Source organism: Salmo salar, chromosome ssa20 (assembly GCF_905237065.1).
Source record: "Salmo salar chromosome ssa20, Ssal_v3.1, whole genome shotgun sequence".
Taxonomy (NCBI): Eukaryota; Metazoa; Chordata; class Actinopteri; order Salmoniformes; family Salmonidae; genus Salmo; species Salmo salar.
Window position 1 is genome coordinate 19,462,912 of NC_059461.1, and position 17,188 is coordinate 19,480,099.

At 41.8% G+C, this 17,188-nt stretch overlaps 3 protein-coding genes across 3 annotated transcripts in view; 2 read left to right on the plus strand and 1 right to left on the minus strand.

The window, feature by feature from the left end:
• LOC106579979 (serine/threonine-protein phosphatase 6 catalytic subunit) overlaps positions 1–3,921 on the minus strand; it is a 47,717-nt gene extending 43,796 nt beyond the window's left edge. Inside the window, exon 1 of the mRNA XM_014160462.2 lies at positions 3,795–3,921. Within this exon, the coding sequence (XP_014015937.1) occupies positions 3,795–3,854 (60 nt within the window). The 5' untranslated portion in view covers positions 3,855–3,921. The remainder of the gene's footprint in view (positions 1–3,794) is intronic.
• LOC106579980 (tumor necrosis factor ligand superfamily member 6) lies at positions 3,726–6,444 on the plus strand. Its single transcript, XM_014160466.2, has 4 exons — positions 3,726–4,010; positions 4,194–4,221; positions 4,330–4,380; positions 4,480–6,444. Exons 1-4 carry the CDS (start codon positions 3,807–3,809, stop codon positions 4,947–4,949), a joined length of 753 nt encoding a protein of 250 aa, XP_014015941.1. The 5' UTR covers positions 3,726–3,806; the 3' UTR covers positions 4,950–6,444.
• Positions 6,445–12,185: 5,741 nt separating this feature from the next.
• Positions 12,186–15,690, plus strand: prrt1b (proline rich transmembrane protein 1B). The gene is made up of 4 exons (XM_014161077.2): positions 12,186–12,388; positions 13,602–14,122; positions 14,497–14,625; positions 14,944–15,690. Exons 1-4 carry the CDS (start codon positions 12,379–12,381, stop codon positions 15,088–15,090), a joined length of 807 nt encoding a protein of 268 aa, XP_014016552.1. The 5' UTR covers positions 12,186–12,378; the 3' UTR covers positions 15,091–15,690.
• The last annotated feature ends 1,498 nt before the right edge of the window (positions 15,691–17,188 follow it).

The following is a 17,188-nucleotide window of genomic DNA, read 5'->3' on the forward strand; positions in this document are numbered from 1 at the left end:
TACAATGACAGCCTACACCGGCCAAACCCGGGCCAATCGTGCACCGCCCTATGGGACTCCCAATCACAGCCGGTTGTGATACAGCCTGGATTTGAACCAGGGTGTTTGTAGTGACGCCTCAAGTGCTGAGATGCAGTGCCTTAGACCGCTGCGCCACTCACGAGCCTAAGTTCAACAGAGAAGACTGCTCTGAATGTTTTCTTTCTTATTAAAGCTAGAATCCGTAATTGCTACATCCATTTTTGGACTTATAAATGAATGAGATGTATATAAATATCCATTGATGCTTGAAGAAGATTATAAATCTCTCATCACCTTAGTTGAGCTTTTGTACATCATCAGAACCCAAAATATAAGCTTGTTTTACTCCAATGTTTGTAAACAACGTAAATGTAAACAAACACTGTGTAGCCTCAACATGGTTAAAACTATACATTTGATACACTATATATATCTACAAAAGTATGCAGACACCCATTCAAATGAGTGGATTCAGCTATTTCAGCCACACCCATTGCTGACAGGTGTATAAGCAACGTCAACGCAAGAACTGTTCATCGGAAGCTTCATGAAATGGGTTTCCACGGCTGAGCAGCCACACACAAGCCTAAGATCACCAGACGCAATGCCAAGCGTCAGCTGGAGGGGTGTAAAGCTCACCATCATTGGACTCCGGAGCAGTGGAAATGCGTTCTCTGGAGTGATGAATCACACTTCACCATCTGGTAGTCTGACGGACAAATCTGGGTTTGGCAGACGCAAGAAGAATAATAATGGTCTGGGGCAGTTTTTCATGGTTCGGGCTAGGTCCCTTAGTTCCAGTGAAGGGATATCTTAATGTTACAGCACATACAATGACATTCTAGACAATTCTGTGCTTCCAACTTTGTGGCAACAGTTTGGGGAAGGCCCTTTCCTGTTTCAGCATGACAATGCCCCCGTGCACAAAGTGAGGTCCATACAGAAATGGTTTGTCGAGATCGGTGTGGAAGAAATTGACTGGCCTGCACAGAGTCCTGACCTCAACCCCATCGAACACCTTTGGGATGAATTGGAACGCCGACTACAAGCTAGGCCTAATCGCCCAACATCAGTGCCCGACCTCACTAATGCTCTTGTGGCTGAATGGAAGCAAGTCCCCGCAGCAATGTTCCAACATCTAGTGGAAAGCCTTCCCAGAAGAGTGAAGGCTGTTATAGCAGCAAAGGGGGAACCAACTCCATATAAATGCCCACGATTTTGGAATCAGATGTTCGACGAGCAGGTGTCCACATACTTTTGGTCATTTAGTGTATCATGGATGGTCAGTCCTTGCATCCATAGCTCGGTCTATGAATTTGAGAGTGGCAAAATTTCTCCAGCCCCATCCCTTAGTTTTCTTTGCAAAACAGGTGGTGGGGAGTTCTTCGTTATTGTTTCAATTAAGAATTCTAGCTTTAAGTTGCATAACTTAATTCATTTTGCGTCCTTTTTGTGGGCATAAGCGGCAACACAGCAAAATGTTTTCATGTGTAGCAGTAGCTCCACCTCAGCTGGTGCACCGTCAGTGGGAGCTGCCAGCCCCACTGGGCAGCAGCCGGCTAGGAGAGGACCATGCAGCTAGACCCCCACGAATTGAGTGTGTCCCAGCAGATGGGCAGGGTCATCATCCATGTGGCAGACAGGGTGAATATCCCCTTGGAGGTTTTGGATGAGCAGGATTTTCAGAGAAAACAAGGAAACTCACCTAGTGTTGGCAGTTGTGTGGGGCTGACTGGAGGTAGGCCAGAATCTGCCTAGGCCACTACTCACAATGGGGTTGTGTTTCAGGTACGGAAGGAGATTGATTACGTGTGATGTGAAGGTCTGGCAGTTCCTTGTACCAAGTTCCCTTCAAGCCCATGTCCTTCGAACTGTTCGTGAGGCAGTGGGGGAGGGTCACTCCCAGAAGACCGAGACCCTCCAACGCCTGAGAGAAGTTCTATTGGGTTTGCTGTCGTCCCATCTACACTCAGTGGCTGTGTGTTGAAGGTGAAAATCAAGCAGAGGAGAGTGACTGGCAATCGTGATCAAGGCCGCTGTGGTGATACTACCATTTTCTTGGGAACTGATGGCTTCTACGGTTCTGGCATCTGGATGGACCTGTATTCCTCTAGCCACAACTGTAGAAACCATTAGTACCCTTACACCGGTCGTTCCAGCCTGGCAAGGTGGTCTAGATTGATGGCTCATTAGAATAGTTGGAGGTGTTGTTTGTACATAGTTTGATTTTTGCAACCATGAGAGTGTCAGTCAGTGTATAGGGAACATTCCTCTGCCCCAGGCATTGCTGATGCATGCCAGAGCTTACAACGTCTAGATAGATATTTAAAGTATCAGCTAATCACATCATATGTTATTGCAATCTGGTGCTCAACGGCACACGCAATCATTGTTTTTTATTTTATTTCACCTTTATTTAACCAGGTAGGCAAGTTGAGAACAAGTTCTCATTTACAATTGCGACCTGGCCAAGATAAAACAAAGCAGTTCGACAACATACAACAACACAGAGTTACACATGGAGTAAAACAAACATACAGTCAATAATACAGTAGAAAAATAAGTCTATATACAATGTGAGCAAATGAGGTGAGATAAGGGAGGTAAAGGCAAAAAGGCCATGGTGGCAAAGTAAATACAATATAGCAAGTAAAACACTGGAATAGTAGATTTGAAGTAGAAGAAAGTGCAAAGTAGAAATAATGGGGTGCAAAGGATGCAAGGTCTGAACAGGGGAACGTGACCTATGTGTTCTGTTCAGAGGAGGCTAGTGATGGGAGGGCAACTCATAATAATGAATGGAGTCAATGGAATAGTATAAAACATATGGAAACCAGGTGTTTTTTGAGTCTGAGACCCTTCCATTCGTTCCGTTCCAGCCATTACTATGAGCCCGTCCTCCCCATTTTAAGGGGCACCAGCCACCACTGGTGTTGTGACAATGAAGACTGAGCATGTCTACTGCCAGTTATGGTCAATAAAGAGCTGTAACTTAAACAAACCATGAAAAGACCATTTTAATTTTGTCTATTTTTTGCTTTGATTGGATGACTTATCCTCTTACAAAATATATTGCTGTTTTAAAACTGCAGTAAAAGTGCTGTAACTGCAGTGCACTGTGGTATTTTGGATGCAATAATTGCAGCATAACTGCCGTGTATTGCAGTTCAGTTATACTGCACTGTAACTACAGTTGTACTGCAAAATTACTGCAGTACATTTTGAGGGTTATTTTGGAGGCAGTATTTCCAGCATAGTGTACTGCAGTTATACTGCACTGTAACTACAGTTTTACTGCAAAATTACTGCAGTACATTTTGAGGGTTATTTTGGAGGCAGTATTTCCAGCATAGTGTACTGCAGTTATACTGCACTCTGACTGCACTCTTTTTTCGTAAGGATTTATTTAATGGTCTATTATTTATTGAACATTTCGAAAGATTATACTTTAAACTTGATTGAAATTTGAATCCTGTAACAACTTGAGAAATACAAATTAAATTATCTTAAATCCATTGTTGTTGAGTCACGATATTTACAACAATATTTTGGTTTGTTGTATTGTATGGCTAGGTTCCTATTCAGTCGTATCAAGTTCAATGTCTGAACAGGAAGTTAAGTGTTACATGAAAAATTGGCCACTGCAGGCCCTACACTGAAACTCACAGATTGAGACAACACGTTTACACGATACCCTGACTGTAGGTGGAACGTGGGCGACAAGATTTATAAACGTCGGACTTGAACGGCAAAATCCATTGAGTAGTACTCACTCGCTGCTGATCATGACAGCCGCTGCCAATGAAGAGGTTCGCTGTGAGATCCGGTGTCATTGTGCGAAGAGTGACAGGATTCTTTATTCCCGGGTGAGCCGCAGAGATAAAGTGCTGTCAGTGTGCCTCACTCGGTTCGCTGCGTTTGTCTCTATACTTCTATCGTGTGCTGCACTCCTGCTACACGCATATCAACATAAAGCAGCGTACAACCAGGTAAGCTTATTTGTGTGTGTGTGGTAAGAATCAACACTGTTAGGCCCAGTAGCCTAAAGTAAATGTATATAATTATTAGAGAGATCAGAAAAGGCTTGTTATTCTAATTGTAGATGGCTGTGGTGTATCTTGCAGACTGTTATACACAGTAAATCTGAATGAATCTTGTGTTTTTATTTGTAGCTCACTTCAGCGGGAAGCTATTCTATAGGTAAATTCTGATTCTGATTATTATTATTATTATTATTATTATGGTTGTCATGATATTATTATAATCATCGTCATCATCATCCTCACACTGTCTGTTTTATCCGTCCAGGCGGTCTTCAGCAGCAGCAAGTTAGAACCAATCCAAGTGCCCATCTGACAGGTACAATTATGATACCCACACTATTCATGATATTACTGCCTGAAAGACCAATCAATAAGACTAAGCTAAAAGGTTATGTGCTCCTTGTCACTCTTCCAGCTCCAGACTCATTTAGTCATTCGAAAAGGGAATACCTTGAATGGGAGGACAAACGTGGACTTGCTCACCTCAACGACTTTGAGTATGATGACGGCGACCTCATCGTGCCGAAAGATGGCGTGTACGAGGTTTACCTGCAGATCACCTTCCGAAGGCCGAGTCACTTTGTGTGTAGCAAAGAGGGCCCTGTTTTCATCCTCTTCCAGAGGGTGATCCTGTTTGCAATGAACTACCCGAATGACAGTGCACTCCTAACAGCATCTGACACAGTGTACTGCAGTCAGCCTCCTGGCTCAGAGGACTGCATGGAGGAGGACTCAGTGATTCCTTACTGGCAAAAGTCTCCACGCACGTCCGGAGTGTTTAAACTAAAAGCTGGGGACAGGCTTAGAGTGAGTAACGAGGACAGGTACCATGAGTTGATGCTCCTTCAAGAAGATAAGACGTTTTTTGGGGCACATCTCGTTTGAGGTACAGGTATAATAATGGACTTTAGGGCTGTATATATGTCTGCTTTAGGTTTCTGTTTTTTATTGACTACGTCATGACTTGTGTCAACTGCTACATAATGAGAGCATAGCTTTGTTGAAATTATTGTAACCACTATCACTTATCAGACAAATGTAATATCTGTTCACTATATACTTTATTTATTTCTGGAGAGTTTTGATTTGAGAATGATTTGAGAATGTGGGTGAAAGAGCACTTGAAGTACAACATTGCAATGTTATTATGATCTCAAGTGTGGCCATAAATAACTTGTTATTCAGTGAAACAGTGATGTTACTATAGGGTTAGCCCAATTCTGATCTTTATCCACAAATTTGCATTTGACCAATCAGCTCTTTTGCCAGTAATTTGGCACAAGATCAGAATTGGGCTTTCTGTGTAAATGCAGACTATGACAAATACAGTCTGGGAAATGTATGCCGAGTCAGCGAGTTGCATTAGTGGGGAGGACACGAGGGGGGTCACGTGTTTGCAGAACAGAGGTCCCGAGTTCCAGTCTCAGTGTGGTCTGATGGGTTAGGAAGAAGTACAGTTAAGCACGGTGACGTTAGTCACACAGACAAATAGGGAACTTTAGATTAGATTGATGATCCTACCCAAATACGGTATGTGGTATTCAACTTCATTTATGTTAGAAATAAGTAGAGTCCGACCTGGACCGTTGAAAGTGTTTGTGGGGTGACAGTTCCTACGTAGTAAGAGAATTGGACTAGTTACTAGAGGGCTGCTGGTTGAAACCCCCAGGGCTGATGAGGAATATCTGAGTTGTGCCCTTGAGCAACACATTTAATCTTAACTGCTCCATGCCTCTCTACGGCTGACCCTGTGGTGTTCCCAGCCTGTCACGTGGGTTTGGGTACTGTGTCAGCTACAAATGTCCCTAAAGCTCATTCAGTTTTTCTACTGTATAAAAAAAGTAAAAGTGACATTTGAGGTGTGTTTCCAGCAGATAAACAACAGTATGGGCGTACACTGTGTTTACCACCTCAACCTAACCTTACTTAAGAATGCATGGCATGCACGCTATTGCACCATCGTGTGACAGACAACACCCATTGTTGTAAATGTTGATACAATGATGCAAGGCTTCCTGTTTACACAGGCTGACTAGTGGCTACAGAAAGTATTCACACCCCTTGACTTTTCCACATTTTGTTGTGTTACAGCCTGAATTTAAAATGTATTAAATTGAGATTTGTTTGTCACTGGCCTACACGCAATACCACGTAATGTCAAAGTGGAATTATGTTTTTCAACATTTTTACAAATTAATAAAAAATGAAAAGCTCAAATGTCTTGTGTCAATAAGTATTCAACCCCTTTGTTATGACAAGCTTACTTAAGTTCACGAGTAAACGTGCTTAACAAGTCACATAATAAGTTGCATGGACTCTGTGTGCAATAATAGTGTTTAACATAATTGTTTTATTACTACCTCATCTCTGTACCCCACACATACAATTATCTGCAAAGTCCCTCAGTCGAGCAGTGAATTTCAAACACAGATTCAACTACAATGACCAGGGAGGTTTTCCAATGTCTCCGAAGAAGGACACCTATTGGTAGATGTGTTCAAATAAAAAAGCAGACATTCAATATCCCTTTGAGCATGGTGAAGTTACTAACAACACATTGGACGGTGTATCAATACACCCAGTCACTACAAAGATACAGGTGTCCTTCCTAAGTCAGTTGCCGAAGATGAAGGAAACTGCTCAGGGATTTCACCATGAGGCCAATGGTGACTTTAAAACAGTTACAGAGTTTAATAGCTGTGATAGTAGAAAACTGAGGATGGATCAACAACATTGAAGTTACTCCACAATACTAACCTAATTGAAAGAGTGGAAAAAAGAAGCCTGTACAGAATAAAACATATTCCAAAACATGCATCCTGTTTGCAACAGGGCACTAAAGTAATATATTGAAAAATGTAGCAAAGCAATTAACTTTTGTTCCTAATACAAAGTGTTATGTTTGAGGCAAATCCAACACAACACATTACTGAGTACCACTCTACATATTTTCAAGCACAGTGGTGGTTGCATCATGTTTTGGGTTTGCTTGTAATCGTTAAGAACTGGGGAGTTTTTCAGGATAAAAAAAAACGGAATGGAGCCAAGCACAGGCAAAATTCTAGAGGAAAACCTGGTTCAGTCTGGTTTCCAGCAGACACTGGGAGATGAATTTACCTTTCAGCAGGACAATAACCTTAAACACAACGCCAAATCTACACTAGAGTTGCATACCAAGACAGTGAACGTTCCTGAGTGGCCGAGTTACAGTTTTGACTTAAATCTGCTTGAAAATGTTTAGCAAGACTTAAAAATGTTTGTCTAGCCATGGTCAAAAACCAATTTTACAGAGCTTGAAGAATTTTGAAACGAATAATGGAAAATGTTGTACAATCCAGGTGTGAAATGCTCTTAGAGACTTATCCAGAAAGACTCACAGCTGTAATCGATGCCAAAGGTTATTCTAATGTGTATTGACTCAGGGGTGTGAATAGTTATGTAAATGAGATATTTCTGTATTTCATTTTCAATACATTTGCAAACACTTTTTCATCGTGGGGTATTGTGTGTGGATGAATGACAAGAATTTTTTTTTTTTATCCCTTTTGAATTCAGTCTGTAACACAACAAAATGTGGAATAAGTCAAGGAGTATGAATACTTTCTGAAGGCACTGTAATCCCATGGAGTTCGAGTTCTGCACCTGTCTGTAGGACTAAGAGTTTATATTGATGCTAATCAAGGTAATAAAAGAAAAACTGACAAACTAAAGTTGTAATTTTCACAACCTTTTCACATTCACCTTATTAGCCTATTGTCTTCACCTTCATGAAAAAAAAGATCGACCTTTTATGACATTGAACAATAATGAATAATCCAGGTGGTAAAACAGAAACACAGATCAGAGTTTTTTTGTTATTTAGTGTGAAAAAAATGTGTAACATTTCCACCGACCATTATGTCACTCTTCAATTCATCTTTGAATAAATTACTTTGAAACTTCTGGATATAATCCATCACTCTTCTGAAAGAAGATACTCATCACATTATAGGTTTGCATGGTGACCCTAAAAGGAATGACAAAATGCGTAATGAAGCTGTAGTAAGACACCTGAAGCCTGTACGGACTACACAAACAATAAAACAATAAAACAATAAACATGTGGGTTGGATTTGAACAAGGTGTGAATGGTACGATAAATATCACTTCTAAGGGATGAAACTGCACCTGCCATTTTCTGTGAATCCTGACAGTTATTTTAGAGTAGTGGTTATCAAACTTTTTATTGTCCCATACCCTTTCAAACATTCAACCTCCAGCTGCATACCCCCTATATAGCACCAGAGTCTCTCAAATGTTTTTTTTTGTTGTTGTTGCCATCATTGTAAGCCTGCCACACACACACTATACGATACATTTATTAAACATAAGAATGAGTGTGAGTTTTTGTCACAAGCCGGGTCGTGGGAGGTGACAAAGAGCTCTTATAGGACCAGGGCACAAATAATAATAATAATCAATAATTTTGCTCTTTATTTAACCATCTCACATATAAAACTTTATTTGTTCATCGAAAATTGTGAATAATTTACCACAGATTAATGAGAAAGGTGTGCTTGAAAGGATGCACAAAACTCTGCAATGTTGGGTTGAATTGTAGTCTTGGTCTTAAATCATTTCCCACACACAGTCTGTGCCTGTATTTAGTTTTCATGCTATAGAGGGCCGAGAATCCACTCTCACATAGGTGCGTGGTTGTGAAGGTCATCAGTGTCTTAACAGCGCGATTTGTCAAGGCAGGATACTCTGGGCGCAGCCCATTGCAGAAATCTGTCAGTGGCTTCTGATTAAATTCAATTTCAACAGTGTCTCCTGACCCCTCCTGTCTCAGCCTCCAGTATTTATGCTGCAGTAGTTTATGTGTCGGGGGGCTAGGGTCAGTCTGTCACATCTGGAGTATTTCTCTTGTCTTTTCCGGTGTCCTGTGTGAATTTAAATATGCTCTCTCTAATTCTCTCTTTCTCTTTCTTTCTCTCTCTCGGAGGACCTGAGCCCTAGGACCATGCCTCAGGACTACCTGGCTTGATGACTCCTTGCTGTCCCCAGTTCACCTGGCCGTGCTGCTGCTCCAGTTCCAACTGTTCTGCCTGCAGCTATGGAACCCTGACCTGTTCACCGGACGTGCTACCTGTCCCAGACCTGTTGTCCCAGACCTGCTGGAACCCTGACCTATTCACCGGACGTGCTACCTGTCCCAGACCTGCTTTTTTCAACTCTCTAGAGACAGCAGGAGCGGTAGAGATACTCTCAAAGATCGGCTATGAAAAAGCCAACTGACACTTACGCTTGTGTTACTGACTTGTTGCACCCTCGACAACTACTATGATTATTATTATTTGACAATGCTGGTCATTTATGAACATTTGAAGATCTAGGCCATGTGCTATTATAATCTCCACCCGGCACAGCCAGAAGAGGACTGGCCACCCCTCATAGCCTGGTTCCTCTCTAGGTTTCTTCCTAGGTTTTGGCCTTTCTAGGGAGTTTTTCCTAGCCACCGTGCTTCTACACCTGCATTGCTTGCTGTTTGGGGTTTTAGGCTGGGTTTCTGTACAGCACTTTGAGATATCAACTGATGTAAGAAGGGCTATATAAATAAATTTGATTTTGATTTGATTTGAATTTTCACAGAACCGCTTGTTGCAATTTTGATGGGGCTCTTTTGTTCAGATATCGTTAACTGGACTGCAGGGGATGAAAGGGATAACGAATCCAGTTGTTTGTGTCATCCGTTTCAGGAAAGTACCTGCGTAATTACGCAACCAACTCACTCAGGTGCTTCGCTATATCACATTTGACATTGGACTGACATTACTCCAAGGAAAGCCTTTGATTCGTGTTGTTGATTCTTGGCCTTTTTTACTCAGCTTTGTGTTGGTATTTTATTAGGATCCCCATTAGCTGTTACAGAAGCAGCAGCTACTCTTCCTGGGCTCCATACGAAACATAAAACACGACAACATACAGAACACTTGGACAAGAACAGCCACACAAATGTAAAATAAGATCAATACAATAAAAAAAATCAATAAATAAAAAAGGTTCTGTACTGCATACACATACAACATATTAATATACTGCAAATACATACAACATATTAATATACAGCATAAACATACAACATATTAATATACTGCATACACATACAACATATTCATATACTGCATACACATACAACATATTAATATACTGCAAATACATACAACATATTAATATACAGCATAAACATACAACATATTAATATACTGCATACACATACAACATATTCATATACTGCATACACATACAACATATTCATATACTGCATACACATACAACATATTAATATACTGCATACACATACAACATATTAATATACTGCATACACATACAACATATTAATATACTGCATACACATACAACATATTAATATACTGCATACACATACAACATATTAATATACTGCATACACATACAACATATTAATATACTGCAAATACATACAACATATTGATATACTGCAAATACATACAACATATTAATATACTGCAAATACATACAACATATTGATATACAGCATACACATACAACATATTAATATACTGCATACACATACAACATATTAATATACTGCATACACATACAAGTTTTAGGGTTTATGTCAGAGGCGTTGTGTCGTGTAATGTTGTAGCTATTGTCAAAGTTTAATCCAAGGTATTACAGCATGTATTACAGCATGTATTACAGCATGTATTACAGCATGTAGCTCTTTAAAGCCCCATCTCCCACTGCCCATCTTTTCAAATATCTTTAGTGACAGTTTGTGGAGAAACGTTTTAATTGGACAGTTTAGTAATATAATTGTGTGATAGCAAACATCTATCCCCTGATGGGTGTGAATGAGATGTACATGGGTTAAGCACTGGATTGTTTCCTTCCCCACAGTCTGACTGTGCAAGAGAGTGCAATTGAGCCTAGGGTACAATTTTTATTTATTTTTTATTAAACTTTATTTAACTAGGCAATTCAGTTAAAATTAAGAACAAATTGTTATTTACAATGACAGCCTATAATTAGGTGCCAAACACAGAGGGATTAAAGATTTTAACACCGGAAAGAATACTGACAATCTTTTGTTTGGAGCAATCTTTCCCAGCAACATATGTTAATTAAGGTTTCACTATACACTATCACAGGTAGCACCATATGCTTCATGCTATGATAAAATGATGCATCCCTCCAATATATTGCAATTTACTGTGGGTCTTGAAATAACCATTTTAGATTCCTACCTAGTTACAGTACAAAGGTTTCCAAATCTGTATCTTATACATTGCTGGCTCAAAACGTAATATAGACGTGACTATAATATCATACACACTTCACTACACATACATGAAATCAATAAGTAGACCTGACATGTTGAACCGATGGAAACAGAGACTCATCATACCCTGTTAAAACAACGGGATATACAATACCATAAAAGTGACATAGCATCTGATATCAAATATCAAACCTAGCATTCTGCCATTGAAGAAAGCAAGGTGCACTGTGAGCAGAATGATTGGCAAAAAGAAAGGGTCACCAGCTAGTTGAATCACCCTGAGGAACACAAGAAAGGAGTACACCTTTGTTGAGGATGAGAAGAGGAAGTACAGTTCTCTAGATATCTGACGACTGAGTCACCCTCAGGTTTCCAGTGTTTTTGACGTTATTTGTTTTTTGTCTGAACAATACATTAGAATTATTTCTTATCAAATGTTATCACTGTTCCCATTAATGATGATGAGCTCATCCATTTCTAAAACATGGCTGTTTATTTTCACATTCGTTTCGGTGGGATCAAAGAGACTGTGATGTTCTTGGTTCGATGTTATATTTACACTCCAGGTTTCAAGTTCCACCTTCATCAGTAAACCCCCCTTTAGAGTTCACTGTCACATCCTAAAACACACACACCCACACAGACACCTCCAACACACCTCCAACACACACACACACACACACACACACACACACACACACACACACACACACACACACACACACACACACACACACACACACACACACACACACACACACACACACACACACACACACACACACACACCTGTCAATTATTAAACAAACACGATACTATTTCAACCCTGTGGAGGGGAGGCACAAGATCTGCAGCCATTTGTGGGAGCCCATGGGATATCTGCTGTAAACTGTCCCATGTTCTGTCTCTGTTGTCTGGATCAGATGTTTTCTACAGATGACCACCTGAATCCTCCTTTCTACCGTTCTCCAACTGGATAGTGCCCTGTACTGTACGCTGCCTGCCAAAATGGACCCAGGTTAGTCTCTGTTCATGCCCTAATGCATGTTTAGTACTACAAACCAAAATGGTAATTTATTATTGTCTAAAATGTGTGAAACAGTGGACTTTGGGAGAAATGGGAATTTAAATTGAATGATTAGGATTACACAAAAACAAACATTACAATATTAGATAAGCTGTGTGCATTGAGTTGATGTAAAACCAAAGAAGATGGGGTTGTAAAACAATCAATATTCGGCAACAATTTACTTGACACCAAGCGCCACAACACATAACACATCACTGTCATGACACATATATTTAGATCTGTTGTGACATATATAGCATTATTTTATGGCTGGTTATGACACCTACATACGACTGTAAAACCCCCCAAAATATACCACGGTAGTTATTTTATGGCTGGTTATGACACCTACATAAGAGTGTCTGTAACGCGTGTCGTAAGGATTAGACCAAGGTGCAGCGGGAACGTGTGTACTCATCTTCTTTATTAAATCATAAAAATAAAAAAAAAATCACGTATACAGGGAAAAAACGAATTAGAATAAATGTGGGTTTTGATACTCTTATGTAGGTGTCACAACCAGCCATAAAATAATGCAATGTATGTCACAACAGGTGTAAATATATGGGCCATGACAGTGTTATGAAGATACATTAGGTTGCTATTATTGCTCTATTTATCCTGCAGAATTTTCAGTGATGCACAGGCCCATTATACATTATTGGACCAATCTACAAGTAAAAATGTATTCTACAGGATCACAGTTGGTTTTAAATCTACATGCTTCAGCCTGAATGTCTTGGCTCGGGCTCTGCCCTGCTGTTTGTGCTGTGATCTCAGTCAGTCAGCAAGCTCCACCCACTCCAGAGCAGAAACACAATAAGCCTTGAAAAACCACACCGGCAGCTGGAGAATGACACCGAATAAACACGCTCATTTTGCCTGAGCCTTCCATTAATCAGATGCACTGTTTTCCACTGTAGAAACCAAAGTGGGTCAGTCAACTGCCCTGGAGAAACTTGAGGGTTTCTCTGGTAACTTAATAGAGGTCACAGGGGCCTTTCACTTCCTCTAAAATATGCCATTCATTAATAATATTAGTCATGTAGTCATGGCTACATCATTGCTGTAGATAAACAGCTTTTAGACTTGTTTTTTCAATGCCAGTTGACCAAGAGTCGCAGTCTAACCATTATAATATCTATCCTCTTTCACTCATTAGTCATTCAACCACCCGGCCCTGAGAGCCAGGCCCTGTCCAGTGGGAGGACAGCAGTGCAGGAGGGAAACTCAAGAACCCAAGACCTTGTTGGACGTACAAGCTTACCTGTCCAAACCATTCATCTGTCATCCAACAGTGACAATGTCCACACTGTCTGTCCTCCAGTGACTAAGACAGACAGTACTTTTGCTGCCTGTCGACCATTAAGAGCTCACAGTGACAGTGATGGGAGGTTAACCAGGGAGGAGCTGCTAAGCCAGACTGACCTGGCAGGAGGGACACCCTCGACTGTGTGTCAACCACAGATCTCCTCGGTCCAACCAGACATGACAGCATCCACCCCATCAGAAGAGCCCCCACCCTACAGCCCACCTGACCCCAAGATGGCCTATATTATCTATCCTCCACAACCACCTCACTACCCAGGACCCCCTGTCATAGCCTGCCAGCCAGGACCCAACCAGCCAGCCTTCTACCAGGCCCAGTTCATGCCTTCACCCAGCTACCCTCCCTACACCATAGTAAGAGAGTATCAGAATATCAGTATAGAGCAAAAAAAACTAGTGTAAATGAGCTGCCAAACGCACATACTTTCTCATGTGGTGGTGGTGGACAGGGGGAGATTTATTAGACACACAGTAAGTTTACAACGGATTTGTACATTCAATTACTCCTCATAGCTTTATTGAATCACACAACATGATTCCCGTACGGTTCAAAAATCTATTCCCTTATGGCCACGCGAGACTACTTCCGGATTTAATAGATCTAACTATTGTCCTGTGACGTAACGACAGTGTGTCATTTCTATTTGAAATCTCTATTCAAAATCAAGAATGTCCACTGTTTTAATAGGTTATTGTGTCCCTGCATGTTTGCCTCTGTTGTGTTTCAGTACATGAGCAGCCCTCCACTGGGGGACGAGCGGCCTCCCCTGCCCAAGGACTACATGGTGGAGTCCCTGCTGGTCACCATCTTCTGCTGCCTTATGAGTGGCCTCATTGCCCTTTTGTACTCATATGAGGTAAATTCCCCACTCATATGAGGCACTACATCCTTAGTGCACTAACAAAGGCCAGGCTCTGAATTGAATTAGGGCAGAGAGTGGGCATGAGTTTCAGTGTAGGTGTAGTAGAATCCTAAGAATGCAGTGACACTACCGAGGCCTTCCTTTCGGTAATGATGACATAACAAGATGTCTGATACAGTAGAAGAAAAGTTACAGAAAGTTCAATTCATTTGACTTTTATTGTACTCTATCAAACATCTTCAAACAATACATATGCTTGTTGGCTACAGACCAAGTCCTGACTGAGCTGGTTGTCTCTCCACTCTGCTCTAGACCCGTGCTGCTCTGGCCAGAGGGGACATGAGGGATGCAGAGAGGGCTTCCCAGAAGGCCCGTTTGCTGGTGCTGTTCAGCCTAATGTTTGGGGTGTTTGTTTGTGTGGGCTGGATCATATATGTAGTGATATCTCTCTGTGCATAGTGATTTGCACCTGATACACGTCTACTCATCTACATTTTAGTAATTTAGCATATGCTCTTATATTCAGTGACTTACAGTTATTGCATTCATCTTAAGATAGCTAGTTGGGACAACCACATACACTCCCCCCTTTGTTGCTATAACAGCCTCCACTGTTCTGGGAAGGCTTTCCACTAGATGTTGGAACATTGCTGCTGGGATTTGCTTCCATTCAGCCACAAGAGCATTAGTGAGGTTGGGCACTGATGTTGGGCGATTAGGCCTGGCACACAGTTGGCGTTCCAATTCATCCCAAAAGTGTTCGATGGAGTTGAGGTCAAGGCTTTGTTCAGGCCGGTCAAGTGCTTCCACACCAATCTCAACAAACCATCTCTGTATGGACCTTTCTTTGTGCACGGCGATGGTTAGAGCGTTGGGCCAGTAACTGAAAGGTTGCTGGATCAAATCTCCAAGCTGACAAGGTAAAAATCTGGCGTTCTGCCCCTGAACAAGGCAGTTAACCCACTGTTCCCCAGTAGGCCATCATTGTAAATAAGAATTTGTTCTTAACTGACTTGCCTAGTTAAATAAATAAACTGTTGCTACAAATTTTGAAGCACAGAATCGTCTTAGAATGTCATTGTATCAATTGTCAGCCCAGTCAAAACTGTTCGCTGCTCTGGCACCCCAATTGTGGAACAAGCTCCCTCACGACGCCAGGACAGCGGAGTCAATCACCACCTTCCGGAGACACCTGAAACCCCACCTCTTTAAGGAATACCTAGGATAGGATAAAGTAATCCTTCTAACCCCCCCCCTTAAAAGATTTAGATGCACTATTGTAAAGTGGTTGTTCCACTGGATATCATAAGGTGAATGCACCAATTTGTAAGTCGCTCTGGATAAGAGCGTCTGCTAAATGACTTAAATGTAAATTGTATGCTGTAGCGTTAAGATTTTCCTTCACTGGAACTAAGGGGCCTAGCCCGAAACATGAAAAACAGCCAGTGCCCAACAAAGGGGGGAGTGTATGTGGTTGTCCCAACTAGATACTCCCATTATCCCTCATCCACCAAACTTTACAGTTGGCACTATGCATTGAGGTGCCAAACCCAGATTCATCCGTCAAACTGCCAGATGGTGAAGCGGGGTTCGTCACTCCAGAGAACACATTTTCACTGCTTCGGAGTCCAATGGCGGCAAGCTTAACACCAATCCAGCCGAAGCTTGTCATCAAGCAGGGCGATCTGAGGCTTGTGTGCAGCTGCTTGGCGCCTGACGAATAGTTATTGTGCTGACGTTGCTTCCAGAGGCAGTTTGGAACTCGGTAGTGAGTGTTGCAACTGAGGACAGATGATTTTTGCTAGAGTGCCCCCCCCCCCGCTGAGGGGAGCTCTAGCAGGGCAGAAATCTGATGAACTGACTTGTTGGAAAGGTGGCATCCTATGGCGGTGCCACATTGAAAGTCTCTGAGCTCTTCATTAAGGCCATTCTACTTCCACTGGTTATCTATGGAGATTGCATGTCTGGGAGTTCGATTTTATACACCTGTCAACAACGGGTGAGGCTGAAATAGCCATATCCACTATTTTGAAGGGCTGTCCACATACTTTTGTATGTATAGTGTATCTCAGTCATAATAAATATATTTTTCCTCAATAAAGTTGCTATCCGCAAATTCAGTGCTAGCGGGGGGGGGTAGGATATTCAGGGAAGGGGTAGGTTATTCAGGGAAGGGGTACAATATTCATGGAAGGGGTAGGATATTCAGGAAGGGGTAGGATATTCAGATGTTTTTGGAAGATGGGCAGGGACTCTGTTGTCCTAGCTTCATGCAAAAGCTGGTTCCACCATTGGGGTGCCATGACAGAGAATAGCTTGGACTGGGCTGAGCGGGAGCTGGGATGGGAGGGCCAAGATACCAGAGGTGGCAGAACAGAGTACTCAGGTTGCGGTGTAGAGTTTGAGCATAGCCTGAAGGTAGGGAAGGGCAGTTCCTCTTGCATGTGTGTTGCATGGTGTTGTAGTGTATATGAGCTTTGACTGGAAGCCAGTGGAGCGTGCGGAGGACCGGGGTTACATGGGAGAACTTGGGAAGGTTGAACACCAGGCGGGCTGC